A 26815-nucleotide genomic window follows, 5' to 3' on the forward strand; every position below is an offset into this window, starting at 1 on the left:
GCTAAATTAATTCCTGTGATGGAGATATTGTCCAATAAGGGAAGATTAAATAGACTGGGCCTTTATTCGCTGGAGTTTAGAAGAATGAGAGGTGATCTCACACAAACGCACTAAATTCTTTGACAGGATAAATGAAGGAAGGGGGTTTCCTCCTCGTAGCAGGGGTCTAGAACAAGAGGAGACAGTCTCAAGGTAAGGGGTAGGCCAGCTAGGACTGAGGTGAGGAGGACAGTCTCAAGGTAAGAGAGAGTAGGAAAGATCTCAAACGGGGAGTTAGAAGGGCAAAAAGAGGTCACGAGATGTTCTTGGCAGGCAGGATTAAGGAGAATCCTAAGGCATTCTATTCATACGTTAGGAACAAAAGAGTTGTCAGGGAGAAAATCGGACCTCTCAGGGACAAAGGAGGGGAATTATGCTTAGAACCCAAGGGAATAGGGGAGATCCTAAATGAATACTTTGCATCGGTATTCACGAAGGAGAGGGACGTGTTAACCGGGAGTGTCTCGGAGGGAGGTGTTGACCCGTTAGAGAAAATCTCCATTACAAGAGAGGAAGTGTTAGGTTTTTTAGGGAACATTAAAACTGACAAAGCCCCAGGGCCTGATGGCATCTATCCTCGACTGCTCAGGGAGACGAGAGGTGAAATTGCTGGGCCTCTGACGGAAATCTTTGTCGCTTCTTTGGACACGGGTGAGGTCCCTGAGGATTGGAGGATAGCGAATGTGGTCCCGTTGTTTAAGAAGGGTAGCAGGGATAACCCAGGAAATTATAGGCCGGTGAGCTTGACGTCCGTGGTAGGGAAGTTGTTGGAGAGGATTCTTAGAGACAGGATGTATGTGCATTTAGAACGGAACAATCTCATTAGTGACAGACAGCATGGTTTTGTAAGAGGGAGGTCGTGCCTTACAAATTTGGTGGAGTTTTTTGAGGAAGTGACAAAAACGGTTGATGAAGGAAGGGCCGTGGATGTCGTCTATATGGATTTCAGTAAGGCATTTGACAAAGTCCCACATGGCAGGTTGGTTAAGAAGGTTAAGGCTCATGGGATACAAGGAGAAGTGGCTCGATGGGTGGAGAACTGGCTTGGCCATAGGAGACAGAGGGTAGTGGTCGAAGGGTCTTTTTCCGGCTGGTGTTCCGCAGGGCTCTGTACTAGGACCTCTGCTATTTGTGATATATATAAATGATTTGGAAGAAGGTGTAACTGGTGTAATCAGCAAGTTTGCGGATGACACGAAGATGGCTGGAATTGTGGATAGCGAAGAGCATTGTCGGGCAATACAGCAGGATATAGATAGGCTGGAAAATTGGGCGGAGAGGTGGCAGATGGAATTTAATCCGGATAAATGCGAAGTGATGCATTTTGGAAGAAATAATGTAGGGAGGAGTTATACGATAAATGGCAGAGTCATCAGGAGTATAGAAACACAGAGGGACCTAGGTGTGCAAGTCCACAAATCCTTGAAGGTGGCAACACAGGTGGAGAAGGTGGTGAAGAAGGCATATGGTATGCTTGCCTTTATAGGACGGGGTATAGAGTATAAAAGCTGGAGTCTGATGATGCAGCTGTATAGAACGCTGGTTAGGCCACATTTGGAGTACTGCGTCCAGTTCTGGTCGCCGCACTACCAGAAGGACGTGGAGGCATTGGAGAGAGTGCAGAGAAGGTTTACCAGGATGTTGCCTGGTATGGAGGGTCTTAGCTATGAGGAGAGATTGGGTAGACTGGGGTTGTTCTCCTTGGAAAGACGGAGAATGAGGGGAGATCTAATAGAGGTATACAAGATTATGAAGGGGATAGATAGGGTGAACAGTGGGAAGCTTTTTCCCAGGTCGGAGGTGACGATCACGAGGGGTCACGGGCTCAAGCTGAGAGGGGCGAAGTATAACTCAGACATCAGAGGGACGTTTTTTACACAGAAGGTGGTGGGGGCCTGGAATGCGCTGCCAAGTAGGGTGGTGGAGGCAGGCACGCTGACATCGTTTAAGACTTACCTGGATAGTCACATGAGCAGCCTGGGAATGGAGGGATACAAACGATTGGTCTAGTTGGACCAAGGAGCGGCACAGGCCTGGAGGGCCGAAGGGCCTGTTTCCTGTGCTGTACTGTTCTTTGTTCTTTGTTTGTTTGTAAGGGGTAGGCCAGCTAGGACTGAGGTGAGGAGGACATCCTCAGGGGCTGTGGAGGCTCAGTTACTTACAAGTCAGAACAAAGAACAAAGAAAATTACAGCACAGGAACAGGCCCTTCGGCCCTCCAAGCCTGCACCAACCCTGCTGCCCGTCTGAACTAAAACCCCCTACTCTTCCAGGGACCATATCCCTCTATTCCCATCCCATTCATGTATTTGTCAAGACGCCCCTTAAAAGTTACTATCCTATCTGCTTCCACTACCTCCCCAGCAGCAAGTTCCAGGCGCCCACCACCCTCTGTGTAAAAAACTTGCCTCGTACATCTCCTTTAAACCTTGCCCCTCGCACCTTAAACCTGTGCCCCCCTAGTAATTGACTTTTCCACCCTGGGAAAAAGCTTCTGACTATCCACTCTGAACATGCCTCTCATAATCTTGTAGACTTCTATCAGCTCTCCCCTCAACCTCCGTCATTCCAGTGAGAACAAACCAAGTTTCTCCAACCTCTCCTCATAGCTAATGCCCTCCATACCAGGCAACATCCTGGTAAATCTTTTCTGTACCCTCTCCAAAGCCTCCACATCTTTCTGGTAGTGTGGCGACCAGAATCGAACACTATATTCCAAGTGCACCTAACTAAGGTTCTATAAAGCTGCAACCAAGGTTCTATAAAGCCACAGAGATCGATGGGTTTCTGCATATTCAGGGAATCAGGAGAGACGGGAACTGGAAGGACAATGCTGTCTTGACAGAACATCAGGCCCGATCTCATTGGAAGGTGGAGCAGACTCAAAGGGCTGAATGGCCTACTCCTGCTCTTATTTCTCCTGTTCTAATGTTCTTAGGACACACAAACCAAAACACAGCCACACTCAGAAAGCCAGACATAAACACTGTCACAGCCAGACGCACAAAAACACAGACCCAGCCAGACACAAAAACACAGGCTCAGCCAGACACAAAAACACAGGCCCAGCCAGACACAAAAACACAGGCCCAGCCAGACACACAAAAACACAGAAACACTCAGACACAAAAACACAGGCCCAGCCAGACACAAAAACACAGGCCCAGCCAGACACAAAAACACAGGCCCAGCCAGACACAAAAACACAGGCCCAGCCAGACACAAAAACACAGGCCCAGCCAGACACAAAAACACAGGCCCAGCCAGACACAAAAACACAGGCCCAGCCAGACACACAAAAACACAGAAACACCCAGACACAAAAACACAGGCCCAGCCAGACACAAAAACACAGAAACACCCAGACACAAAAACACAGGCCCAGCCAGACACACAAAAGCACAGTCAAATGCAGGCACACAGAAACACAGTCACACCCAGACGCACAAAAACACAGACCCAACCGGACACGCAAAAATACTGATTCAACCAGACACACAAAACCAAATCCAAACGCAGACAAAAAAATACAACCACATACATAGGCTCAGAATTAAACACAGCCACACACCCAACAGAAACACAGTCACACAAATACACAGGACACACAGAGACAGTCACGCACCCATTTAGAAACACAGCCACATGCAGGTCTTTCCTGCGATTGGGAGAGGTGCAGCAGTCACATAAAAGAAAACACACTCTAAATCAGTATCTCTTCACCAGAAATATTACCCTTAATCTCCTCTGATGGCAAAGAGTTAAAGCCACCTTCCTTCTGACAACAGAAGGTTCAGAGAAACTTTACCAAACTGTTTCCTCTTCCATCCAGTGTCCAGTAGGCCATGACCATATCAGTCAGAGTAGAAATTATTCATCCCACCACCCTGTTGAATTCAGGTGCACATCTGGTGGGTACGGCAGTCCCCATAGCCAGGACAAAACACCAGCAAAACATGAGAATGTAGGGTACCACTACAACCTGTCCGAACTCTATCCCTTAAAATGGAGCTCCAGTATGACGACGCTGTGCCTTTAAGAAATGTATTTTAGTCATGTTTCTGTGCTAAACATGTTTACTAGTCCCTTCCATTTTATCGTAACCATTTTGTCTGGCTCCAGAAGCACTCTTGCAGCAACATAATTGATCTTGACTGATGTAGTGTTTGTTTTAATCTGAACTAATGCAGGGTTCTGTTGTTTTGTGTTTTCCCCTGGGATATTGCAGAGCGGGGTTTGATTGGGTTGATTGACCGGTAAGGTGACATGACAGGGTGGGAGCTAGGCTTTCACAGGGAACTCAAGTCAGCCTGCTTTTTAGAGAGAGGTCGCTTTCTCGGTATCCCTTGCTCTGTCTGAAGTGACGACTGGAATCTGACAAGAAATGAACCTTTTCCTCTGCGATTCTACTCCTTTTCTGGTTGGCGCTTTCTCTGGAAGTTGCGGCATGAGAAGTAAAGACGGAGGTCTGTCTGGATCACTCTCCAGAGGTGTCAAAAGGCTGGAAATCCAGTGCCCACGTCCGCATCTTTGGTTCCTGTGCTAACTTGTTCTGAAGAAAGGGTTCTTGTCTATGGGGGATGCTACTAAATTGGAAAAATAGAGATAGCTAGCTGTTAAGAATTATGCTTTGTCATGTTTAAGTATTTAAATTCATAAAAGATATACCAATTATTTCTGTTATATTTTAATTTTTTTTGATTTGATTTATTCTTGTCACATGTATTAACATACAGTTAAAAGTATTGTTTCTTACATGCTATACAGACAGAACATACCATTCATAGAGAAGGAAATGAGAGAGTGCAGAATGTAGTGTTACAGTCACAGCTAGGGTGTAGAGAAAGATCAACTTAATGCGAGGTAAGTCCATTCAAAAGTCTGATGGCAGCAGGGAAGAAGCTGTTCTTGAGTCGGTTGGTACGTGACCTCAGACTTTTGTATCTTTTTCCCGAAGGTAGAAGGTGGAAGAGAGTTGTGATAAAAGCTTCCTAGTGGGTCACTTGAATCATACCTGGATTGAAGCACCTTATACTTACCCTAATGCCAAAGGGTAAGGCATCACAGGGGGCAACAAGGGTTGGATGTGAAAGAGCACGAAGAAAAGGGGAAAGTCCTCTCTCTGTCCGAATCCAAAAACCTAGTGCCAAAATAAAATGTAAAAGCTAGGGACTAGGCTAACTTCATAAAATACCGTTGGGTTTCTGATCTGGCCCAGAACAGCAAGACAGCCGCATGTAAGAGTTTCCAACTGAGGTGTATGTTAGCTGGAGAAGAAAAGAGGAAGAAAGAAGGTACGGGATACACACGGTACACACACAGGGTATACACACAGTACAGCACACACACAGGGTATACACACAGTACAGCACACACACACGCACACACATGGTACACACACAGGGTACACACACACAGCACACACACAGGGTACATACGCAGGGTACACACACAGTACAACACACACACACACACACGGTACAAACACATATACACACACACACACACAGTACAAACATGCACACACACTCATACATTCACACACACACAGTACAAACGTGCACACACACTCTCATACACACACACACACACGGTAAACACACACATACACACACACACACATGGTACACACACAGGGTACACACACACAGCACACACACAGGGTACATACGCAGGGTACACACACAGTACAACACACACACACACACATGGTACACACACATATACACACACACATACAGTACAAACATGCACATACACTCATACACACACACACACACAGTACAAACGTGCACACACACTCTCATACACACACACACATGGTAAACACACACACACACATACACACTCACACATACACACACTCACACACACACACACGCACACACACACTCACACACACACTCACACACACACACATGCCCACGGAATCCCTGACCCGTACCTGAAAGTTTTTGTTCAACAGGTTCGTCTGACTCTCTGCTGCAACTTTCAATCTGGCATTGAGGACTTTCATCAGTGATTCTGTGTTCCGCACATACTGCAGGTCCCTGTAGGTGCGAAGGTCCAGGACCTCTATAGACTGGGAGATGTTCTGAACCTGGAAAACAAGCAGCAGATTTACCACACATATCTCCGAAATATATATATACAGATGCACCTCACTCATCATGTCATGTCAGGGAATGCGTGCCATAGATTGTCAGTCAGGCTCACAGTCTGGTGGAATTAAACACAGTAAGAAGTCCCACAACACCAGGTTAAAGCCCAACAGGTTTATTTGGTAGCAAAAGCCACAAGCTTTCGGAGCGCTGCTCCTTCTTCAGGTGAGTGGGAATTCTGTTCACAAACAGGACATATAAAGACACAAACTCAATTTACAAAATAATGGTTGGAATGCGAGTCTTTACAGGTAATCAAGTCTGAAAGGTACAGACAATGTGAGTGGAGAGAGGGTTAAGCACAGGTTAAAGAGATGTGTATTGTCTCCAGATGGGACAGTTAGTGAGATTTTGCAAGCCCAGGCAAGTCGTGGGGGTTACAGATAGTGTGACATGAACCCAAGATCCCAGTTGAGGCCGTCCTCATGTGTGCGGAACTTGGCAATCAGTTTCTGATCAGCGATTCTGGGTTATCGTGTGTCGTGAAGGCCGCCTTGGAGAATCACAATACACATCTCTTTAACCTGTGCTTAACCCTCTCTCCATTCACATTGTCTGTACCTTCAAGACTTGATTACCTGTAAAGTCTCGCATTCCAACCATTATTTTGGATATTGAGTTTGTGTCTTTATGTGCCGTGTTTGTGAACAGAACTCCCACTCACCTGACGAAGGAGCAGCGCTCCGAAAGCGAGTGGCTTTTGCTACCAAATAAACCTGTTGGACTTTAACCTGGTGTTGTGAGACTGCTTACTGTGTTTACCCCAGTCCAACACCGGCGTCTCTATATCAGGACTTAAACATGACAGAAGCCATACACACACACGTGCACTCACACATACATAAACACACACACACACATATATATACACACACACACACATAGACAAACATATTCACACTTACACATTCACATACGCACACACACACACACACACATATATATATATGCACACACACATAGACAAATATATTCACACTCACACACACATATTCACACTCGCACATACACACACGCATACATATACACACACATATACACATACACAAACACACACACACATTCACACTCACACACACACACATTCACACACACATTGACACACACATACACACATTCACACACACACATACACACTCCTTCACATACACTCACTCACTCACACACACATACACACACTCACTCACACACACTCACTCACTCACGCACACACACACACATACACACTCACTCACACACACACTCACTCACTCACACACACACACACACACACACACACACACACTCACTCACACACACACACACTCACACGCACGCACGCACGCACGCACACACACACACACACATACACTCACTCACACACACTCACACGCACGCACGCACGCACGCACACACACACACACTCACTCACTCACTCACTCACTCACTCACTCACTCACACACACTCACGCACGCACGCACGCACGCGCACACACACACACACACTCACGCACGCACGCACGCACGCACGCACACACACACACACACACACACACACACACACACATACACAGAGCCGTGTCCTTTGCAGACAGAAGGAGCATGTCCACATGTTGCATCTTTTTCAACTAAACACGAGCTTGGAGGGCAGCCATTCCCTGATTCATTCCTCAGTGCAATGCCTTGACCAATCAGAGTCGACCTTCCCAGCTTGAAGTTGAACAAAACTGGGTGGCAACTGGTTGGTGCTGCACTCTCCATGGCAACACTCACCAATCAGAACTGACTTACCACCTCATCAGCACTCTCTTCTCACTGTCATTCTCCCTAACTGTTGGTGATTTCCTGTGAGATGTCCTGATGAGTGCAAGGCAAAAAGCTTTGACAGCATGTCTCTTTTTTCAGCCATACTGGTATTTGTCCATGCACACACCAATTGCGTTTATGTAGCACTTTCAGCATCATAAAACTTTCCCATAGCATTTCATGGTGGGGGTAATTAGCAAAACAAAATTTGACACTGAACCCCGGAGGTAAATACTACAGCAGGTGATCAAAGGGGAGAGGTCTTAAGGAGCCTTAAGGAAGAGAAAGGGGATGGAGAGAATTTTAGCAAAGAAATTCCAGAGTTTAAGGCCTTGAAATGCGTAATTAAGGGGACGTGTTTCCCAATGTGCCGTAAATCCACAAGATGGAAATTTGGACACCCCCGTTTTCACCAAGATGAAGAGGATCTCAACACCATCCCACCCACCATCACCCCACTTCCCCTCACAGGGCCACCTATCACTTGTTCTCAAGGTTTACAGCACACTGACCTTTGTTCTGCTATTAACACATTCCGCCAACATACCTTTATGCTGCTATTAGCATCTTCTTTAGTCTTTAACACCACCATTAACACACAACTTGTCTTGTGCCCATGACATCTTTGTCCAATCTCTCCTTAGCTCGCACTCATGCCAGACCTTCTACTCTGCCCCATTTGGTACGCCCCCTCTTATACAGTGTAAAACCCATCAAATCTCCTCCTCTCTTTAGCTCTGAAGAAGTGTCATATGGATCCAAAACGTTGGCCTTGTTCTCTCTCCATACATGCTGCCAGACCAGCTGAGATTTTCCAGCATTTTCTGTTTTATTATTATCATTTATTGGTGGCAACGGAGGAAGAATGTTGACCAAGATATTGGGAGGACACTCAGCTCTTCTTAACAGACAGTAAGGACATCAGTTATAGGGTAATAGAGGTTTACAGGGTGGAAATAGGCCCTTCGGCCCAATTTGTCCATGCTGCCCAGATTTTAACCGCGAAGCTAGTCCCAATTGCCCGCATCTTGGCCCATATCCCTCTATACCTATCTTACCCATGTAACTGTCTAAATGCCTTTTAAAAGATAGAATTGTACCCACCTCTACTACTACCTCTGACAGCTTGTTCCAGAAATTCACCACCCTCTGTGTGAAAAAATTGCCCCTCTGGACCCTTTTGTATCTCTCCCCTCTCACCTTAAACCTATGCCCTCTAGTTTTAGACTCCCCTACCTTTGGGAAAAGATGTTGACTATCTACCTTATCTATGCCCCTCATTATTTTATAGACTTTGAGGTATCTCCGGATGCAGATGATTTGATTTGATTTATTATTGTGACATGTATCGGGATATAGTGAAAAGTATTGTTTCTTGTGCACTACGCAGACAAAGCATACCATTCATAGAGAACGTTGGGGAGAAGGAAAGGAGAGGGTGCAGAACACAGTGTTGCAGTCATAGATAGGGTGTAGAGAAAGGTCAGCTTAATATATGGTAGGTCCATTGGGGCAAGCTTAATGGTAAGAAAAAGGGCAGCATGGACAAGTTGGGCCGAAGGGCCTGTTTCCATGCTATAAACCTCTGTCACCTTATGACTGTCAACAGAGGATTCACTGTGGGAGCTGATGGATCCTGAGTGATTGAGATGCACAGAGAGACCAATGCAAAACGAGGTTTAGAATGAGGAATCCCAGTGGATCGGTTGGATCAATATTTACTCAGGTCCTGATCTGGAACTTGTTCGAAACAGATTGCACATATATTCAGCTGGGACACAATATGAAAGCAGCACTCCCCACTGTCCAAGGGTAGACGGTTGATTTAACTGCAGCTCGGATAGGTAAAATAAAAAGGCTCTTCAAGGTGAAACCCCCCCCCCAGGGGGTTCCATGTGACGAGGATTTGGGATAGTCTTCAGAGAGTAACTTGTAGATGCGCACCAAAGTGAAGATGAAATCTCACCAATTGGAGACGCCCCAGAGAGATGGCGAGCTGGATGGATGGATGGAAAGTTTATAAGCTTCTCTGACGAGATTAGGGTTTAAGATACACCGCAGGGACAGAATAAATTTGCTACCTGATTTGGCAGAATCTGACACGAGTACTTGATGCTATTTGAAAAAGATTCAATTGCTTAGTATTAGAATCCCCGCTCACAATGTGTACAAAAAGTTCATGCTAAGTAAACAATCCACACAGCAGAATGGCTGACAAACCTTGTATGTATAAAATTTCTTCCTCCATCTCAAACAGAGGACTATCCCCCAACAGCCAATCTTGAGGATTCCTATACAAAGGATCTTCAAGTATCATAGAATCCCTACAATGCAGAAGAGGTCATACGGCTCATCGAGCCTGCACCAACTCTTTGACAGAGCATCCCACCCAGACCACGCCCCCCCCCTATCCCTGCAACCCCACACATTTAGCATGGCCAATCCACCTAACCTACAGATCTTGGGACTCTGAGGGGCAATTTACCATGGCTAATCCACCTAAGCTGCACATCTTTGGAATGAGGGAGGAGAGGCAGTGGGCGTAGTGGTATTGTCACTGGACTAGTTATCCAAAGACCACAGGGGACCCTGGTTCGAATCTCACCATGGCAGGAAAAATCTGAATTCGAAGTCTAAAGATGAGGTTGCACACATCTGGGTCACTAATGTCCTTTAGGGAAGGAAATCTGCCGTCCTTACCCAGTCTGGCCTACATGTGACTCCAGAGCCACAGCAATGTGGTTGCCTTTTAACTGCCCTCTGGAATGACCTCGGAAGGGCAATTAGAGATGGACAACAAATACGACACCAACATTCCATTAATGATGAATAGAGGAAAACAAATCTTCATTGTCTGCATTGATGTGATTCTATCTGACATTGTGGACTTTAACAAAGAGGTTGTGCTGGAATCTTTGAATGGCATCAAGATAGATAAGTCGCCGGGTCCGGATGGGATGTACCCCAGGTTACTGTGGGAGGCGAGGGAAGAGATTGCAGAGCCTCTGGCGATGATCTTTGCGTCGTCGATGGAGATGGGAGAGGTGCCGGAGGATTGGAGGATTGCAGATGTGGTTCCTATTTTCAAGAAGGGGGATAGAGATAGCCCAGGAAATTACCGACCGGTGAGTCTAACCTCAGTGGTTGGTAAGCTGATGGAGAAGATCCTGAGGGACAAGATTTATGAGCATTTAGAGAGGTTTAGTATGCTCAAGAATACTCAGCATGGCTTTGTCACAGGCAGATCGTGCCTTACGAGCCTGGTGGAGTTCTTCGAAAATGTGACGAAACACATTGACGAAGGGAAAGCGGTAGATGTGGTTTATATGGATTTTAGCAAGGCGTTCGATAAGGTCCTCCATGCAAGGCTTCTAGAAAAAGTGAGAGGGCATGGGATCCAAGGGGCTGCTGCCCTGTGGATCCAGAACTGGCTTGCCCAAAGGAGACAGAGAGTGTGTACAGATGGGTCTTTTTCCAAATGGAGGTCGGTCACCAGTGGTGTGCCCCCCAGGGATCTGTTCTGGGACCCTTGCTGTTTGTCATTTTCATAAATGACCTGGATGAGGAAGTAGAGGGATGGGTTGGTAAGTTTGCCGATGACACGAAGGTTGGTGGGGTTGTGGATAGTCTGGAGGGATGTCAGAAGTTATAGAGGGACATAGATAGGATGCAAGACTGGGCGGAGAAGTGGCAGATGGACTTCAACCCAAATAAATGCGTCGTGGTCCATTTTGGCAGGTCGAATGGGATGAAGGAGTACAATATAAAGGGAAAGACTCTTAGTACTGTAGAGGATCAGAAGGACCTTGGGGTCCGGGTCCATAGGACTCTAAAATCGGCCCCGCAGGTGGAGGAGGTGCTTAAGAAGGCATATGGTGTGCTGGCCTTTATCAGTCGAGGGATTGAGTTTAGGAGTCTGGGGATAATGATGCAGCTATATAAGACCCTCGTCAGACCCCACTTGGAGTACTGTGCTCAGTTCTGGTCGCCTCATTACAGGAAGGATGTGGAAAAGATTGAAAGGGTGCAGAGGAGATTTACAAGGATGTTGCCTGGATTGAGTGGCATGCCTTATGAGGATAGGCTGAGGGAGCTTGGTCTTTTCTCCTTGGAGAGACGTAGGATGAGAGGAGACCTAATAGAGGTAGATAAGATGTTGAGAGGCATAGATCGGGTGGACTCTCAGAGGCTTTTTCCCAGGGTGGAAATGGCTGCTACGAGAGGACACAGGTTTAAGGTGCTGGGGGGTAGGTACAGGGGAAATGTTAGGGGGAAGTTTTTCACACAGAGGGTGGTGGGCGAGTGGAATCGGCTGCCATCAGTGGTGGTGGAGGCAAACTCAATAGGGTCTTTTAAGAGACTCCTGGATGAGTACATGGGACTTAATAGGATGGAGGGTTATAGGTAGGCCTAAAAGGTAGGGATATGTTCGGCACAACTTGTGGGGCCGAAGGGCCTGTTTTGTGCTGTAGTTTTCTATGTTTCTATGTGTCTATTACGAGGGAGTTCTGAAAGGATTGCTAGTGTTTAGCTCTGCCCGGGCAACACTTAAAACACAGTAGATTTTTGAAATTCATTTGTGGGGCATGGGCGTCGCTGGCTGGGCCAGCATTTATTGCCCATTCCTAGTTACCCGAGGGCAGTTGAGAGTCAACCACATTGCTGTGGCTCTGGAGTCACATGTAGGCCTGACCGGGTAAGGACGGCAGATTTCCTTCCCTAAAGGGACATCAGTGAACCAGATGGGTTTTTCCAACAATGGTTTCATGGTCATCAGTAGATTCTTAATTCCAGATTTTTATTTATTGAATTCAAATTCCACCGTGTCGGGATTCGAACCCGGGTGCTCAGAACGTTAGCTGAGTTTCTGGATGAATAGTCTAGCGATAATACCACGAGGGCATCGCCTCCCTGATGCAATGCATCAGCCCCACAACACATAATTCACAAGCTCAAGAGGGAGATATTCCTCCACTGGATCAGTGATGCAGTCAGTGTCATGACAACGGGGCATTATAGAGAATTTTACAGCACTGATCTTTACAGTCCACATGACTCTCCGCCTCTCTGTTTACTTCCTCTCAGCCAATCAGCTGATTCCCCATCTCCCGCGTCTGTTTATCTAGTTTCTATTCAAATGAATCTTCACCTTTCACCTCAGAGAAAGTTTTTTCCCCCTCAGAGGGCGGTGAGTTTCTGGAACCCTCTTCCTCAAAAGGCGGTGGGAGCAGAATCTTCGAATATCTTTAAGGCAGAGCGAGATAGATTGGTTAACGAGGGGGTGAAAGGTTATCGGGGGGGGGGGGGGGGGGGCGGGGTTTGAAGTTACAATCCGATCAGCCATGATCTTGTCGAATGGTGAAGCAGGCTGAAGGGGCCCAGTGGCCTACTCCTGCTTCTAATTAGTAGGTTGGTATGTATTCCTTGTGGCGGCTGGTTCCACTATCTCACTGCCCAAGGGGCACTGCCCAGCCCTGCCCTCGACCTCGGGGAGCTTCAGTGGCCTCCAGTCCCATTAGCGAAGCCTTCACGCCTGGTCCCCGTTGGCAGGAACCATATGTGATCCTTGCTGGGAAGGACCTCGAGCGGTGAGGGGGTACGTACAAAATTGTATTACCCCCTCAGCATGATGAGCCAGTAAGATCGACCCTGTTGTATTTATTTCCTCTCTGCCCCACTTCTTGCCCCTTGATTATTTAGTATTTTTGGAATGTTATTAATGTCTTCCAAACTGTGAAGACTGATACAAAGAATTTATTTAACTCCTCTACCATTTCCTGATTCCCCATTATTAAAGTTTAAAGTTTACTTATTAGTGTCACAAGTAGGCTCACATTAACACTGCAATGAAGTTACTGTGAAAATCCCCTAGTCGCCACACTCCGGCGCCTGTTCGGGTTACACTGAGGGAGAATTTAGCACGGCCAATGCACCCTAACCAGCACGTCTTTCGGACTGTGGGAGGAAACTGGAGCACCCGGAGGAAACCCACACAGACACGGGGAGTACGTGCAGACTCCACACAGAGAGTGACCCAAGCCGGGAATCGAACCCAGGTCCCTGGCTGAGGCAGCAGTGCTAACCACTGTGCCACCGCGTGCCACCCCACTTTTATTTCCACTATTATTTCCCCACTCTCATTCCCAAAGGGACCTGTGATGTGAGTGTACGTTCAGGAAAGGTGTCTTTTTTTTAAACATGCTCTCTGTATCTCACAGCTTTAGCTTGTGGAGTCGGTGTGTCTGCAGAGAGTCCTTTTGTTGCTCCTTAAGTGGCTTCGATGGAGGTTGTTTGTTTGTTTTTACTTTGAGGTCATTTATGACTCTGTATTGTTAAGAGATGTGTTTGAATTCATGCTCACAACCTTAGGTGATGTCATTATTGGGGGCGGGAGAGAAAAAACTACAGGGCAGGTCAGGTGACAAGGGTTTCAGTTTGAGAGTTCTGTAACTGCAGTTCAGTTTTTAGTTTTAGCAGGGGCATCAAGCAAGAAAGAAGCTGAAGTCTCTCTCTCTCTCTGTCTCCCTGTAGTATTTGGAGATTCTGCAGGTTACCTGAAGGCAACGTTTTGCCTTCCGGGAGGAAAGTGCAGCCTTCGAAAAGACTCAATTCCAGTCAAGTGAGATTTAGGCTGGAATTTTACCGGCACGCCCACCCTGGAATCGGGACGGGTGAGACTCGCAGAAACGGCATTGGCCTCGGGTGGGATCTTACCAGCCATGGGCGGGCGAGGCGGTAAAACTCCAGCATTAATATATGCTGTATTAAGCCTGTGAAAAGGGTTTTGTCTACGAAAGGTTTTGGTTTGTTGGAACAGCTTTAGTATTCAATTAAGGGTGAATACATTATTGTGGTTGTGTTCTTTTTGGATTTTTATTTGTAATTGACAAGAGGTATTGCTAATTTTCTTTCTATACATGTTAACTATACTCTTAAATAAACTTTGTTTGATAAAAGCTTCCTGGTGGGTTTTTGAATCATACCCGAAGTGAAACATCTCATGGTCACCCTCACCAAATTCAAGATGCAAAACGTATGGTTTGGGTGGTCTCCATGAAGAATTGTGGAGTATTTAAGCTGAACCATAACAGGCCTATGTTCACTTTGACTTTTTGCTTCCATTTTACACATTGAAAGAAGCTCTTGTTGTTCATTTTTATATTGCTAGCTAGTTTATAGTTTATCTTCTCCCTCTTGATGTTTTTTGGTCATCTTTTGTCGGTTTATAAAACTTTCCCAATCACCTGATTTACCACTAATCTTTGCCACATTGTGTGTTCTTAATACTATCCCTAACTTCCTTGTTTAACAATGTTTGATTTATTCCCATCCTAGAATCCTCCTTCCTGGCTTGAGACTATTCACACCTCTTTAACCTGTCACCATCCCTCTCTCCACTCGTGTTGTCTGTACCTGTAAGGACTTGATTATTTGTAAAGACTCGCATTCCAACCATTATCTTGCAATTGAGTCTTTGTCTATATATGCCCTGTTTGTGAACCCAACTCTCCACCCACCTGATGAAGGAGCAGCGCTCCGAAAGCTCATGATTCCAAATAAACCTGTTGGACTTTAACCTGGTGCTGTGAGACTTCTTACAGTGCCCACCCCAGTCCAACGCCGACATCTCCACATCATAGAATCCTCCTTCCTCCACTCTCCATCCCCCACAGGGATGTATCCTTGTTGTGAGTCATGAGCTAGTTTCATAAGGTCTCACGTGCTACCCTATTAAACCCCTTCATAATTCAAAAGACCACCATCAGATAATTCCCAAATCTTCTCTGTTCTGGAGAAAGGAAGCCCAAGCTGGTTTTTGATTTAGAACATAGAACATAGAAAGCCACAGCACAAACAGGCCCTTCGGCCCACAAGTTGCGCCGATCACATCCCCACCTCTAGGCCTATCTATAGCCCTCAATCCCATTAAATCCCATGTACTCATCCAGAAGTCTCTTAAAAGACCCCAACGAGTTTGCCTCCACCACCACCGACGTCAGCCGATTCCACTCACCCACCACCCTCTGAGTGAAAAACTTACCCCTGACATCCCCCCTGTACCTACCCCCCAGCACCTTAAACCTGTGTCCTCTCGTAGCAACCATTTCAGCCCTTGGAAATAGCCTCTGAGAGTCCACCCTATCCAGACCCCTCAACATCTTGTAAACCTCTATCAGGTCACCTCTCATCCTTCGTCTCTCCAGGGAGAAGAGACCAAGCTCCCTCAACCTATCCTCATAAGGCATGCCCCCCAATCCAGGCAACATCCTTGTAAATCTCCTCTGCACCCTTTCAATGGCTTCAACATCTTTCCTGTAATGAGGTGACCAGAACTGCGCGCAGTACTCCAAGTGGGGTCTAACCAGGGTCCTATAAAGCTGCAGCATTATCTCCCGACTCCTAAACTCAATCCCTCGATTAATGAAGGCTAGTACGCCATACGCCTTCTTGACCGCATCCTCCACCTGCGAGGCCGATTTAAGAGTCCTATGGACCCGGACCCCAAGGTCCTTCTGATCCTCTACACTGCTAAGAATGGTACCCTTCATTTTATACTGCTGCTCCATCCCATTGGATCTGCCAAAATGGATCACTACACACTTATCCGGGTTGAAGTCCATCTGCCACTTCTCCGCCCAGTCTTGGCGGATTTATTTTGATTGGATTTACTGTCACATGTATTAGTATGCAGTATTGTTTCTTGCGCGCTATACAGACAAAGCACACCGCTCATAGAGAAGGAAACAAGAGGGTGCAGAATGTAGTGTTACAGTCATAGTTAGGGTGTAGAGAAAGATCAACTTAATGTGAGGTCCATTCAAAAGCCTGACGGCAGCAGGGAAGAAGCTATTCTTGAGTCGGTTGGTACGTGACCTCAAACTTTTGTAACTTTTTCCCGACGGAAGAACGTGGAAGAGAGCATGGCCAGGGTGCGTGAGGTCCTTAATTATGCTGGCTGCTTTTCCGAGGCAGCAGGAAGTGTAGACAGAGTCAATGGATGGGAGGCTGGTTTGTGTGATGGATTGGGCTACACTCACCTTTCGTAGCTTCTTGCAGTCTTGAGCAGAGCAGGAGCCATACCAAGCTGTGATACAACCAGAAAGAATGCTTTCTATGATGCATCTGTAAAAGATTGGTCTTTCCCGATGGGTGCAACCTTTTCCTTGTGGAACTTTCTCTGATTTGGCTCCTTTGGGATAGCCAACATTGCTACGGTGGGAAGCCCATCACTTCTTTCTGAGGAGTATGCTGGAGAAGGAGAGCCCAGCACCATACTTGACGCAACAGTTCTGTAAGTTCATCATTGAGATGTTGGGGGGGAAAATTCTGGCCATTCATGCCCTACCGCTGCTGCAAGCGAGGATAGAGAATTTGGCGCTCAGACAAATTTCCGTTCACTGCAGCGGGACTGGAAAATCCCACCAACATGTGTTAGAATGCAACCGGTGACAACTTTGTATTGGACCCCTTTGTTTTCATTCTATTTTCTTTAGTTTTCTCTACCTTTTCTCTACCTTTTATTTCTTTATTGTCTTTCTTCATTTCTCTTCCGCCCCGCCCCCCCACTCTTTCCCCCAACTTCACCCCCCTTCCCTTACCTTCTCTCCCTTTGCTTCCCCTTTTCTACATTCTACCTCTATCCCATTCCCCCCACCGCCCCCAAAACATCTTCATCTGTCACAGCTTACAGCTTCTCTGCCGTTTGGCCATCCACATCCTCTATTCTCTCTATGGACTGCCATTAGCAGCCTTTCCCCTGGTTTCTGTGGCTACAACTCATCTTTCATTCCCTCCCCCTGCAGTAAAAATATCTCCCAATTTCTATGCCTTTTAGCTTTGACAAAGGGTCATCCGGACTCGAAACGTCAGCTCTTTTCTCTCCTCACAGATGCTGCCAGACCTGCTGAGATTTTCCAGCGTCTTCTCTTTTGTATTGGATGTAATGTGACCAATGGTAACAAGCTGTAAGGATCAGCTGACCCAGTAAACCATGGAACCAATTACAGAGTGATGTAATAGTCAGCTGACCAGCTGACTCACTATAAATAAGAACCTGATTTGATTTGATTAGATTTGATTTATTATTGTCACAAGTATTGGTATACAGTGAAAAGAATTGTTTCTTGCGCGCTATACAGACAAAACATACCGTTCATAGAGAAGGAAAGGAGAGAGTGCAGAATGTAGCAATGAAGTTTTAGAAGCACAGAACGAGAGTAAAAGATAGAATCAGAAGGTAGGTTGGGCATAGCTTACAAGAAGTCGCCTTGCTTCGGCGCCATCTTGGAACCCGTTTGGAATTATCGGGAGTTTGGAGTGGCCCAGGGCGAGGCCCCAAGTTTGGAGTAATGAAGTTTCTTGATTAAACCTTCTCTTTGATTTATAAGTTGGAGTAAGTTTTGTTATATTCTTATTGTCTGCATTTGAAGAGTTTCTTCTGAAGAAACAATGTGAACAGCCGGAAAATTCTGGCCCATATTAATATACATATATCGATAGGCAAAGAATAATTTGTGCCACTGCACATTAATGAGGAAAACTATTCAAGGCAAGCAGTGATTTAGCTTCACAAAGGGAGCCAGCGTTTGCAAACTGGGACGTTTCCGAGTGATATTAATGTTGTTTGGCTGTAAGGAACTCTGAATAAGTAAAGACTCGATCAATAATTCAAGGCTTGTATATTCAGTGAGAAGGGGGCTGGAGAAAGCCGAACTTTCTTTGTTTTTCTGAGACCGGGGTTGAAAGGAATCATCCGTCAACAGAGGAAACCATTTCCTGGTTACAGTCGGATTAAATTATACCTGTTCAACCCTCGCCCTCCCCCCGCCCCCAGAAAACCCCCCGACCCAAAACACATACAGCAGTGGAAGGAATGAACACTCATCTCTCCATTCTGTCCCTGGGACTCCCCTCTCATTACGCCAGGGACCCAGGTTCAATTCCAGCCTTGGGTCACTGTCTGTGTGGAGTTTGCACGTTCTATCATTTTGGCCTGATAGAGGTTTACAAGATTTTGAGGAGCATGGATAGAGTGGATAGTCAGATACTCTTTCCTAGGGTAGAAAAATCAAGTACATAGGTTTAAGGTGCGTGGGGAAAAATTTAGAGGAGATGTGCGAGGTAAGTTTTTTTACACAGAGTGTGGTGAATGCCTGGAACGCGCTGCCCGGGGAGGGGGTGGGAGCAGGTACGATAGGGGCATTTAAGGGGCAACTAGATGGATACATGAATAGGATGGATATGGATTCTGTAAGTGCGTACGGGTTTAGTTTAGGCAGGCATCATGATCAGCGCAGGCTTGGAGGGCCGAAGGGCCTGTTCCTGTGCTGTACTGTTCTCTGTCCTCTTTGTTCTTTGTACTCCCTATGTCTGTGTGGGTTTCCTCCAGGTGCTCCGGTTTCCTCCCGCAGTCCAAAGATGTGCAGGTTAGGTTGATTGGCCATGATAAATTGACCCCAGTGTCAGTGGGATTAGCAGGGTAAATATGTGGGGTTATGAGAAGAGAGCCTGGGTGGGATTCTGGTTGGTGCAGACTCAATGGGCTGAATGGCCTCCTTCTGCACTGTAGGGATTTTATGATTATTCTTTACGTATTGTCCTTCCCCAATCCAGCTGACAATATATTGATGCAACTCTTACCTCAACAGGTAACAATTAGCTCCTAGACTAATGATCACCTTTGTAGATCTGATAAATATGTCCCATCATCTGCCGGGAAAACTAATTTCTTCACAATCTGATGACACTGAGCCTTTAAGAAATGTAGTTGTTTTTTTAAAATTCATTCCTGGGACATGGGCGTCACTGGCTGGCCAGCATTTATTGCCCATCCCTAGTTGCCCTTGAGATGTCATGTTTCGTATGCAAGAATTATTTGAGCAGTCAAATCCACTTACCTATGCACAGTTCTGGCCACCCTATTATAGAAAGAATATTATTAAACGAGAAAGACTGTAGAAAAGATTTACTATCTTGCTACCGGGACTTGGTTGTTTGAGTTATAAGGAGAGGCTGGTTAACATAGAACATAGAACATAGAACAGTACAACACAGAACAGGCCCTTCGGCCCATGATGTTGTGCCGAGCTTCATCTGAAACCAAGATCAAGCTATCCCACTCCCTATTAGCCTGGTGTGCTCCATGTGCCTATCCAATAACCGCTTAAATGTTCCTAAAGTGTCTGACTCCACTATCACTGCAGGCAGTCCATTCCACACCCCAACCACTCTCTGCGTAAAGAACCTACCTCTGATATCCTTCCTGTATCTCCCACCACGAACCCTATAGTTATGCCCCCTTGTAATAGCTCCATCCACCCGAGGAAATAGTCTTTGACTGGGTTAGACTGGGACTTTTTCTCTGGAGCGTAGGAGGCTGAGGGGTGACCTTATTGAGGTCTATAAAATAATGAGGGGCACAGATCAGCTAGACAGTCAATATCTTTTCCCAAAGGTAGGGGAGTCTAAAACTAGAGGGCATAGGTTTAAGGTGAGAGGGGAGAGATACAAAAGGGTTAGTAGGGAAATCTTTTTCACACAGAGGGTGGTGAGTGTCTGGAACAAGCTGCCAGAGGTAGTAGTAGAGGCGGGTACAATTTTGTCTTTTAAAAAGCGTTTAGACAGTTACATGGGTAAGGTGGGTATAGAGGGATATGGGTCAAATGCGGGCAATTGGGACTAACTTCATGGTAAAAATTGGGTGGCATGCTCAGGTTGGGCTGAAGGGCCTGTTTCCATGCTGTGAACCTCTATGACTGTATGGTGCCAGTTTGTCTGTAACTGGCAGCCCCTACAGACACATAATTGATCCTAATTGCTGGAACGTTTGTTTTAATCTGGGCTAATGCAGAGTTGTTACTTTTGTGTTTTCCCCTGGGGCTTTTCAGAGCAGGGTTTGATTAGGTTGAATGACAGGAAAGTCATGTAACTGGGAGGGGCTAGGCTTATAGAGAGAAACAAGATTAGTTGCTGCTTGGGATATTTAGAGAGAAGTAGCTCTCTGTCTCTTTCTTTCTCTCTCTGGAGATTGAGGACAGGGAACTGTCAGAAAATAGGTCTCTGTCTCTGAAGTTCTGCTGTTTGAAGATAGATCTTTCTCTGGAGGCTGCTGTATGGGAGTCAGAAGACAGGTGTCTTTCTGCATTTCTGTCCAGAGGGGTTAAAAGGCTGAAGGTCAAGCATTCACATGAGCCTATATATGTTTTTTGTGCTAAGTGATTCTGAAGAAAGATATCTGCCTGTGGGGGTATTGCTTAAATTGGAACTATAGAGATACTAGCAGTTAAGAATTATATCTTGTCATGTTTAAATATTTCAATTGATAAAAGTTATATTAATTCTTTTTGTTATATAATTAACTGTGCTGTTAAATAAAGTTTGTTTTAATAAAACGTTCCTAGTGAGTTAATGGAATCATACTTGGAATGAATCACCTTTGCCGGAATTTTACTGCCTTACTCGCCCAAGGCTTGTAAGATCCCGCGTGAAGAATGCCGCTCTGCGAGCCTTGCCTGCCCTGATTCTGGAGCGGGACTAATGTTTGAACTAATGCCTAAACAAATAAAAGTTGGGGTCTAGGCTAAGTTCATAATATATCCTGGAGTTTCTGATCTGGTCCCTAACAACGAGAAAATAAAGTTGTGCACTTGTATAGCACCTTTCACGACCTTAGGATGTCCCAAAGTGTTTTACAGTTAATGAAGATGCACCTACAGCAACTCACCAAGGCTCCGTAGACTGCATCTTCCAAACCCACGACCCCTACCATCTAGAAGGACACATGGGAACGCCACCACCTGCGAAGTTCCCCTCCAAGCCACTTACCATCCTGACTTTGAAATATAGCCCCATTCCCTTCAGTGTCGCTGGGTCAAAATCTTGGAATTCCCTCCCTAACAGCACAGTGGGTGCACCTACACCACATAAACTGCAGCGGCTCAAGAGGCCACCTTCTCAAGGGGCAATTAGGGATGAGCAATAAATGCTGGGCCTAGCCACCAACACCCACATTCCATGAGAGAATATTTTTTTAATAAGTGGTAAAATCCTCTCTCAGTCTTGCCTATCAAGCTCATTCATAATTTTAACAACCAACTTCTCAAGGGGCAATTAGGGGTGAGCAATAAATGCTGGGCCCAGCCAGTAACATCCACATCTCTTGGACAAATACATAAACTGTCTTTTAGAAGTGTAATTGTTGTAGGTAACGCAGCAGTCAATTGTCACATAGCAAGCTCCTGTGAAGGTCATAGAGTCATAGAGGTTAACAGCATGGAAACAGGCCCTTCGGCCCAACTTGTCCATACTGCCCTTTCTTTTTCAAAACCCCTAAGCTAATCCCAATTGCCCGCATTTGGCCCATATCCCTCTATACCCATCGTACCCATGTAACTATCTAAATGCTTTTTAAAAGACAAAACTGTACCTGCCTCTACTACTACCTCTGGCAGCTTGTTCCAGACACTCGCCGCCCTCTGCGTGAAAAAATTGCCCCTCTGGACACTTTTGTATCTCTCCCCTCTCACCTTAAACCTATGCCCTCTAGTTTTAGACTCCCCTACCTTTGGGAAAAGATATGGACTATCTAGCTGATCTATGCCCCTCATTATTTTATAGACCTCTATAAGGTCATCCCTCAGTCTCCTATGCTCCAGAGAAAAAAATCCCAGTCTATTCAGCCTCTCCTTATAACTCAATCCATCAAGTCCCAGGAGCATCCTAGTAAATCTTTTCTGCATTCTTTATAGTTTCATAATATCCTTTCTATAATAGGGTGACCAGAATTGCGCACAGTATTCCAAGTGTGGCCTTACCAATGTCTTGTACAACTTCAACAAGACGTCCCAACTCCTGTATTCAATGTTCTGACCGATGAAACCAAGCATGCCGAACGCCTTCTTCACCACTCTGTCCACCTGCGACTCCACTTTCAAGGAGTTATGCGATAATGACCAGATCATCTGTTCTTGTGATGTTTATTGAAGGTTAGATATCAGGCAGGACCCTGAGAGTAACTCTCCTGCCCTTTCCTGAGCGCCATGAGATCTTTCACATCCACCAGAGAGGGCGCTTGGGGCCGCAATTTCGTGTCTCATCCAAAATATCTCATTCCAAATGTCGACGGGGACTGATAAAGTTTGTGCGTGCAACCTCCATCTGCTCTGAAAGCTCGTGATTCCAAATAAACCCGTTGGACTTTAATCCTGGTGTCGAGTCTTCTTACTGTGCCCACCCCAGTCCAACGCCGGCATTTCCACATCATGGTCTACAAGCATACAAAAATCGCGAGAAAGAAACGATTAAACTGGTCTCTCTGGCCTGTCATGTCCTAGGCACTGGTCTTCACCATCTTGAGCCAACGAACCCTGTGGTACTGGCAAAAGTCCAGATGAATAATTCTGTAAAGCTCCTCTCTCTGCTCAACACATGTTGCTCCAGCAGACTGAGATCTGCTTTCAGTAATTGAGAATCCTTTATAGCCCCAACAGCCGGACATATCTTGGCGTTGTTCACAAACGTGTAGGTCATTCTCTAACACCTACATATAGCCATTGACTAACTGTAAGAAAAGTCATCAGATCCTCATGTCAATCCCGATAGGATTCCAAGAGGATATAAGCTCATTGACAACCTCCTGGCCAACAGGCATTCAGCCAATTCCCAATCCACACTGCAGATTTTCACTAAATTCACAAGACTAAACCTCGTAGAGAAAGCTCTTGTGAAGTATTTCATCAAAGGCTTTCTGAAGTCTGGGTTTCCCACCACCTTCAAACTTGGCACCTTATTTAAAAACAATTGATCGCACCATTGGGCCCGCACAGTGGCACGGTGGTTAGCGCTGCTGCCTCACAGCGCCAGGGACCCGGGTTCGATTCCCGGCTTGGGTCGCTGTCTGTGTGGGGATTACACATTCTCCCCGTGTCTGCGTGGGTTTCCTTCGGGTGCTCCGGTTTCCTCCCACAGTTCAAACATGTGCAGATTGGGTGGATTAGCCATGCTAAATTGACCCTTCGTGTCCAAAGATGTGCAGGTTAGGTGGATTGGCCATGCTAAATTGCCCCTTAGAATCATAGAAGATTCATAGAAACCCTACAGTACAGAAAGAGGCCATTCGGCCCATCGAGTCTGCACCGACCACAATCCCACCCAGGCCCTACCCCCATATCCCTACATATTTTACCCGCTAATCCCTCTAATCTACACATCCCAGGACACTAAGGGGCAATTTTTTTTTAGTATGGCCAATCAACCTAACCCGCACATCTTTGGATTGTGGGAGGAAACCGGAGCACCCGGAGGAAACCCACGCAGACACGAGGAGAATGTGCAAACTCCACACAGACAGTGACCCAAACCGGGAATCGAACCCAGGTCCCTGGAGCTGTGAAGCAGCAGTGCTAACCACTGTGCTACCGTGCCGCCCCTTAGTGTCCAAAGATGTGCAGGTTAGGTGGATTGGCCATGCCAAATTGCCCCTTAGTGTCCAAAGATGTGCAGGTTAGGTGAATTGGCCATGCTAAATTGCCCCTTAGTGTCCAAAGATGTGCAGGTTAGGTGGATTGGCCATGTTAAATTGCCCCTTAATGTCTCAAGATGTGCAGGTTAGGTGGATTGGCCACGCTAAATTGCCCCTTAGTGTCAAAAGATGTGTGAGATAGGTGGATTGGCCATGCTAAATTGCCCCTTAGTGTCTCAAGGTTAGGGGAATTGACCAGGGGGTTACAGGAATGGGGCAGGGAGTCCTGAGTAAAATGCTGAGTTGGTGCAGACTTGATGGGCTGAATAGTCTCCTTCTGCATTATAGGGATTCTATAATTAAATCGTGACGCTTCTCTCGCACAGGGTTCTAAGAGTCTTTGATGGTGATTTTTCTATCCATGGTCAGACATGCCAACTCTGACAACATAGTTACCTCCTTATAACATCAGTCCAACAGTTCATAGGATTACCAATTCTGGTTGGGCCTGTTCCTGGATGCTTCGTCACATGACTACCGAGCTGTTATTGAAAACCCTCGAGGGAAGGAAATCTGCCATCCTTACCCAGTCTACGTGTGATTCTGGACAGCCGAGAGCAGAGCGGAGTGACTCTTAACTGCCCCTCTGTAATGGCCGAGGAACTCACTCTGGTTGAGTCTCAAACCACGACAAGAAATGAACCCTCTGGTTGCAACCCTACACCACATGGGCTGGGGCAGTTCAAAGGGGCGCCTCACCACCACCTTCTCGGGGGCAATTAGGGATGGGCTTGCCAGGAAAGTCACATGTCAGGAACATGCAGAAAAAGGTTGCGCCAATTTGAGAAATCAGTTCAGAACCACCGAAGACAAAGCAAGTCGAAGATCTGGGGCTGGTCTTGTTACACCGAGTGTGCAGCAGAAAGGGGTAACTCTAATTCCATCCTTTTGACTTGTGTTTAAACTCAGGTCCAAGAGACGAAAGGACAACTGCTTAAATTATTAAGGATAGGTATTCCTTTTCAATCTGTGTAATGAATTTCAAATTAGCTTGAATTATTCATATTTGTACATCTCTTAAGGGGATAGTCCTTTACAGCTAATATAAAGCCTTAGGAAACAGCTGATTGTTCCTTGTGGTGATCATTTGGGGAGGCAATGGCCTAGTGGTATTATTGCTAGATTATTAATCCAGAAACTCAGCTAATGTTCTGGGGACCCAGGTTCGAATCCCGCCATGGCAGATGGTGGAATTTGAATTCAATAAAAAAATGTCTGGAATTAAGAATCTACTGATGACCATGAAACTATCATCAGAAAAACCCATCTGGTTCACTAATGTCCTTTAGGGAAGGAAATCTGCCATCCTTACCTGATCTGGCCTACATGTGACCCCAGAGCCACAGCAATGTGGTTGACTCCCAACTGCCCTCCAAGGGCAACTAGGGATGGGTAATAAATGCTGGTCCAGCCACCATGTCCCACGACTGAGGGTGGCACGGTGGCACAGTGGTTAGCACTACTACCTCACACGCCAGGGACCTGGGTTCAATTCCGGCCTCAGGTCACTGTCTGCGTGAAGTTTGCACATTCTCCCCGTGTCTGCGTGGGTTTCCTCCGGGTGTTCTGGTTTCTTCCCACAGTCCAAAGGTGTGCAGGTTAAGTTGATTGGCCATGCCAAATTGACCCTACTTTTGGGGGATTAGCAAGGGTAAATATGTGGGGTTACGGGAATAGGGCCTGGGTGGGATTGTGGTTGGTGCAGACCCGATGGACTGAATGGCCTCCTTCTGCACTGTAGGGATTCTATGACTCTATGATTTTAAAAAAAAATTCCAGAGACAGACATGGCAAACGGGTTGGGATACAACAACAACTTGCATTTACATAGCGGCTTCAAAGAAGTAAAATATCCCAAAGATGCAGAAGCATTCATGAAACAAAATGCCTCATCCAATCACAGGACGTCAACGAGTTAGGGCTTGATCAGAGAGTGAGGTAGAGAGGTTTCGGGATGGAATTCCAGAGCCTCGGGTTGAGCCAGCTGGAAGTATGGCTGCCAATAGCTTGGTGTGGGAAATTAAGGAGGGGTAAGAGACCAGGATTGGAGGAGAGCGAGGATCTTGTAGCTGGAGGAGGTTGTTGTGTAGGACAAGGCGAGGCAAAGACAGGGATTAGAATTTGAAAAGCACCTCGGTTAAGATAATAATCTCATAATTTTCTTCGACAGATCCATCAAGACCCTTGAGTAAAAAAGTTGTCCTTTTCTGTCTCTTTTTTTAGTTCGTGGAATGTCCGTCCTCTTCTTAAGTTTTAGGTCTTCACAGAATCACAGAGCCCCTACAATGCAGAAGGAGGCCATTCAGCCCATC

The 26815-nt window shown here is 46.2% G+C and overlaps 1 protein-coding gene across 4 annotated transcripts in view; it reads right to left on the minus strand.

The window, feature by feature from the left end:
- The window catches only part of LOC144507761 (noelin-2-like), a 131450-nt gene that overhangs the window by 26649 nt on the left and 77986 nt on the right, over positions 1 to 26815 (minus strand). For all 4 annotated transcript variants that reach the window (XM_078235035.1, XM_078235036.1, XM_078235034.1 and 1 more), the window contains one exon: positions 5983 to 6138. In XM_078235035.1, coding sequence (XP_078091161.1) covers positions 5983 to 6138 — 156 coding nt within the window. The remainder of the gene's footprint in view (positions 1 to 5982; positions 6139 to 26815) is intronic.

This window comes from Mustelus asterias, chromosome 19 (genome assembly GCF_964213995.1).
Source record: "Mustelus asterias chromosome 19, sMusAst1.hap1.1, whole genome shotgun sequence".
Taxonomy (NCBI): Eukaryota; Metazoa; Chordata; class Chondrichthyes; order Carcharhiniformes; family Triakidae; genus Mustelus; species Mustelus asterias.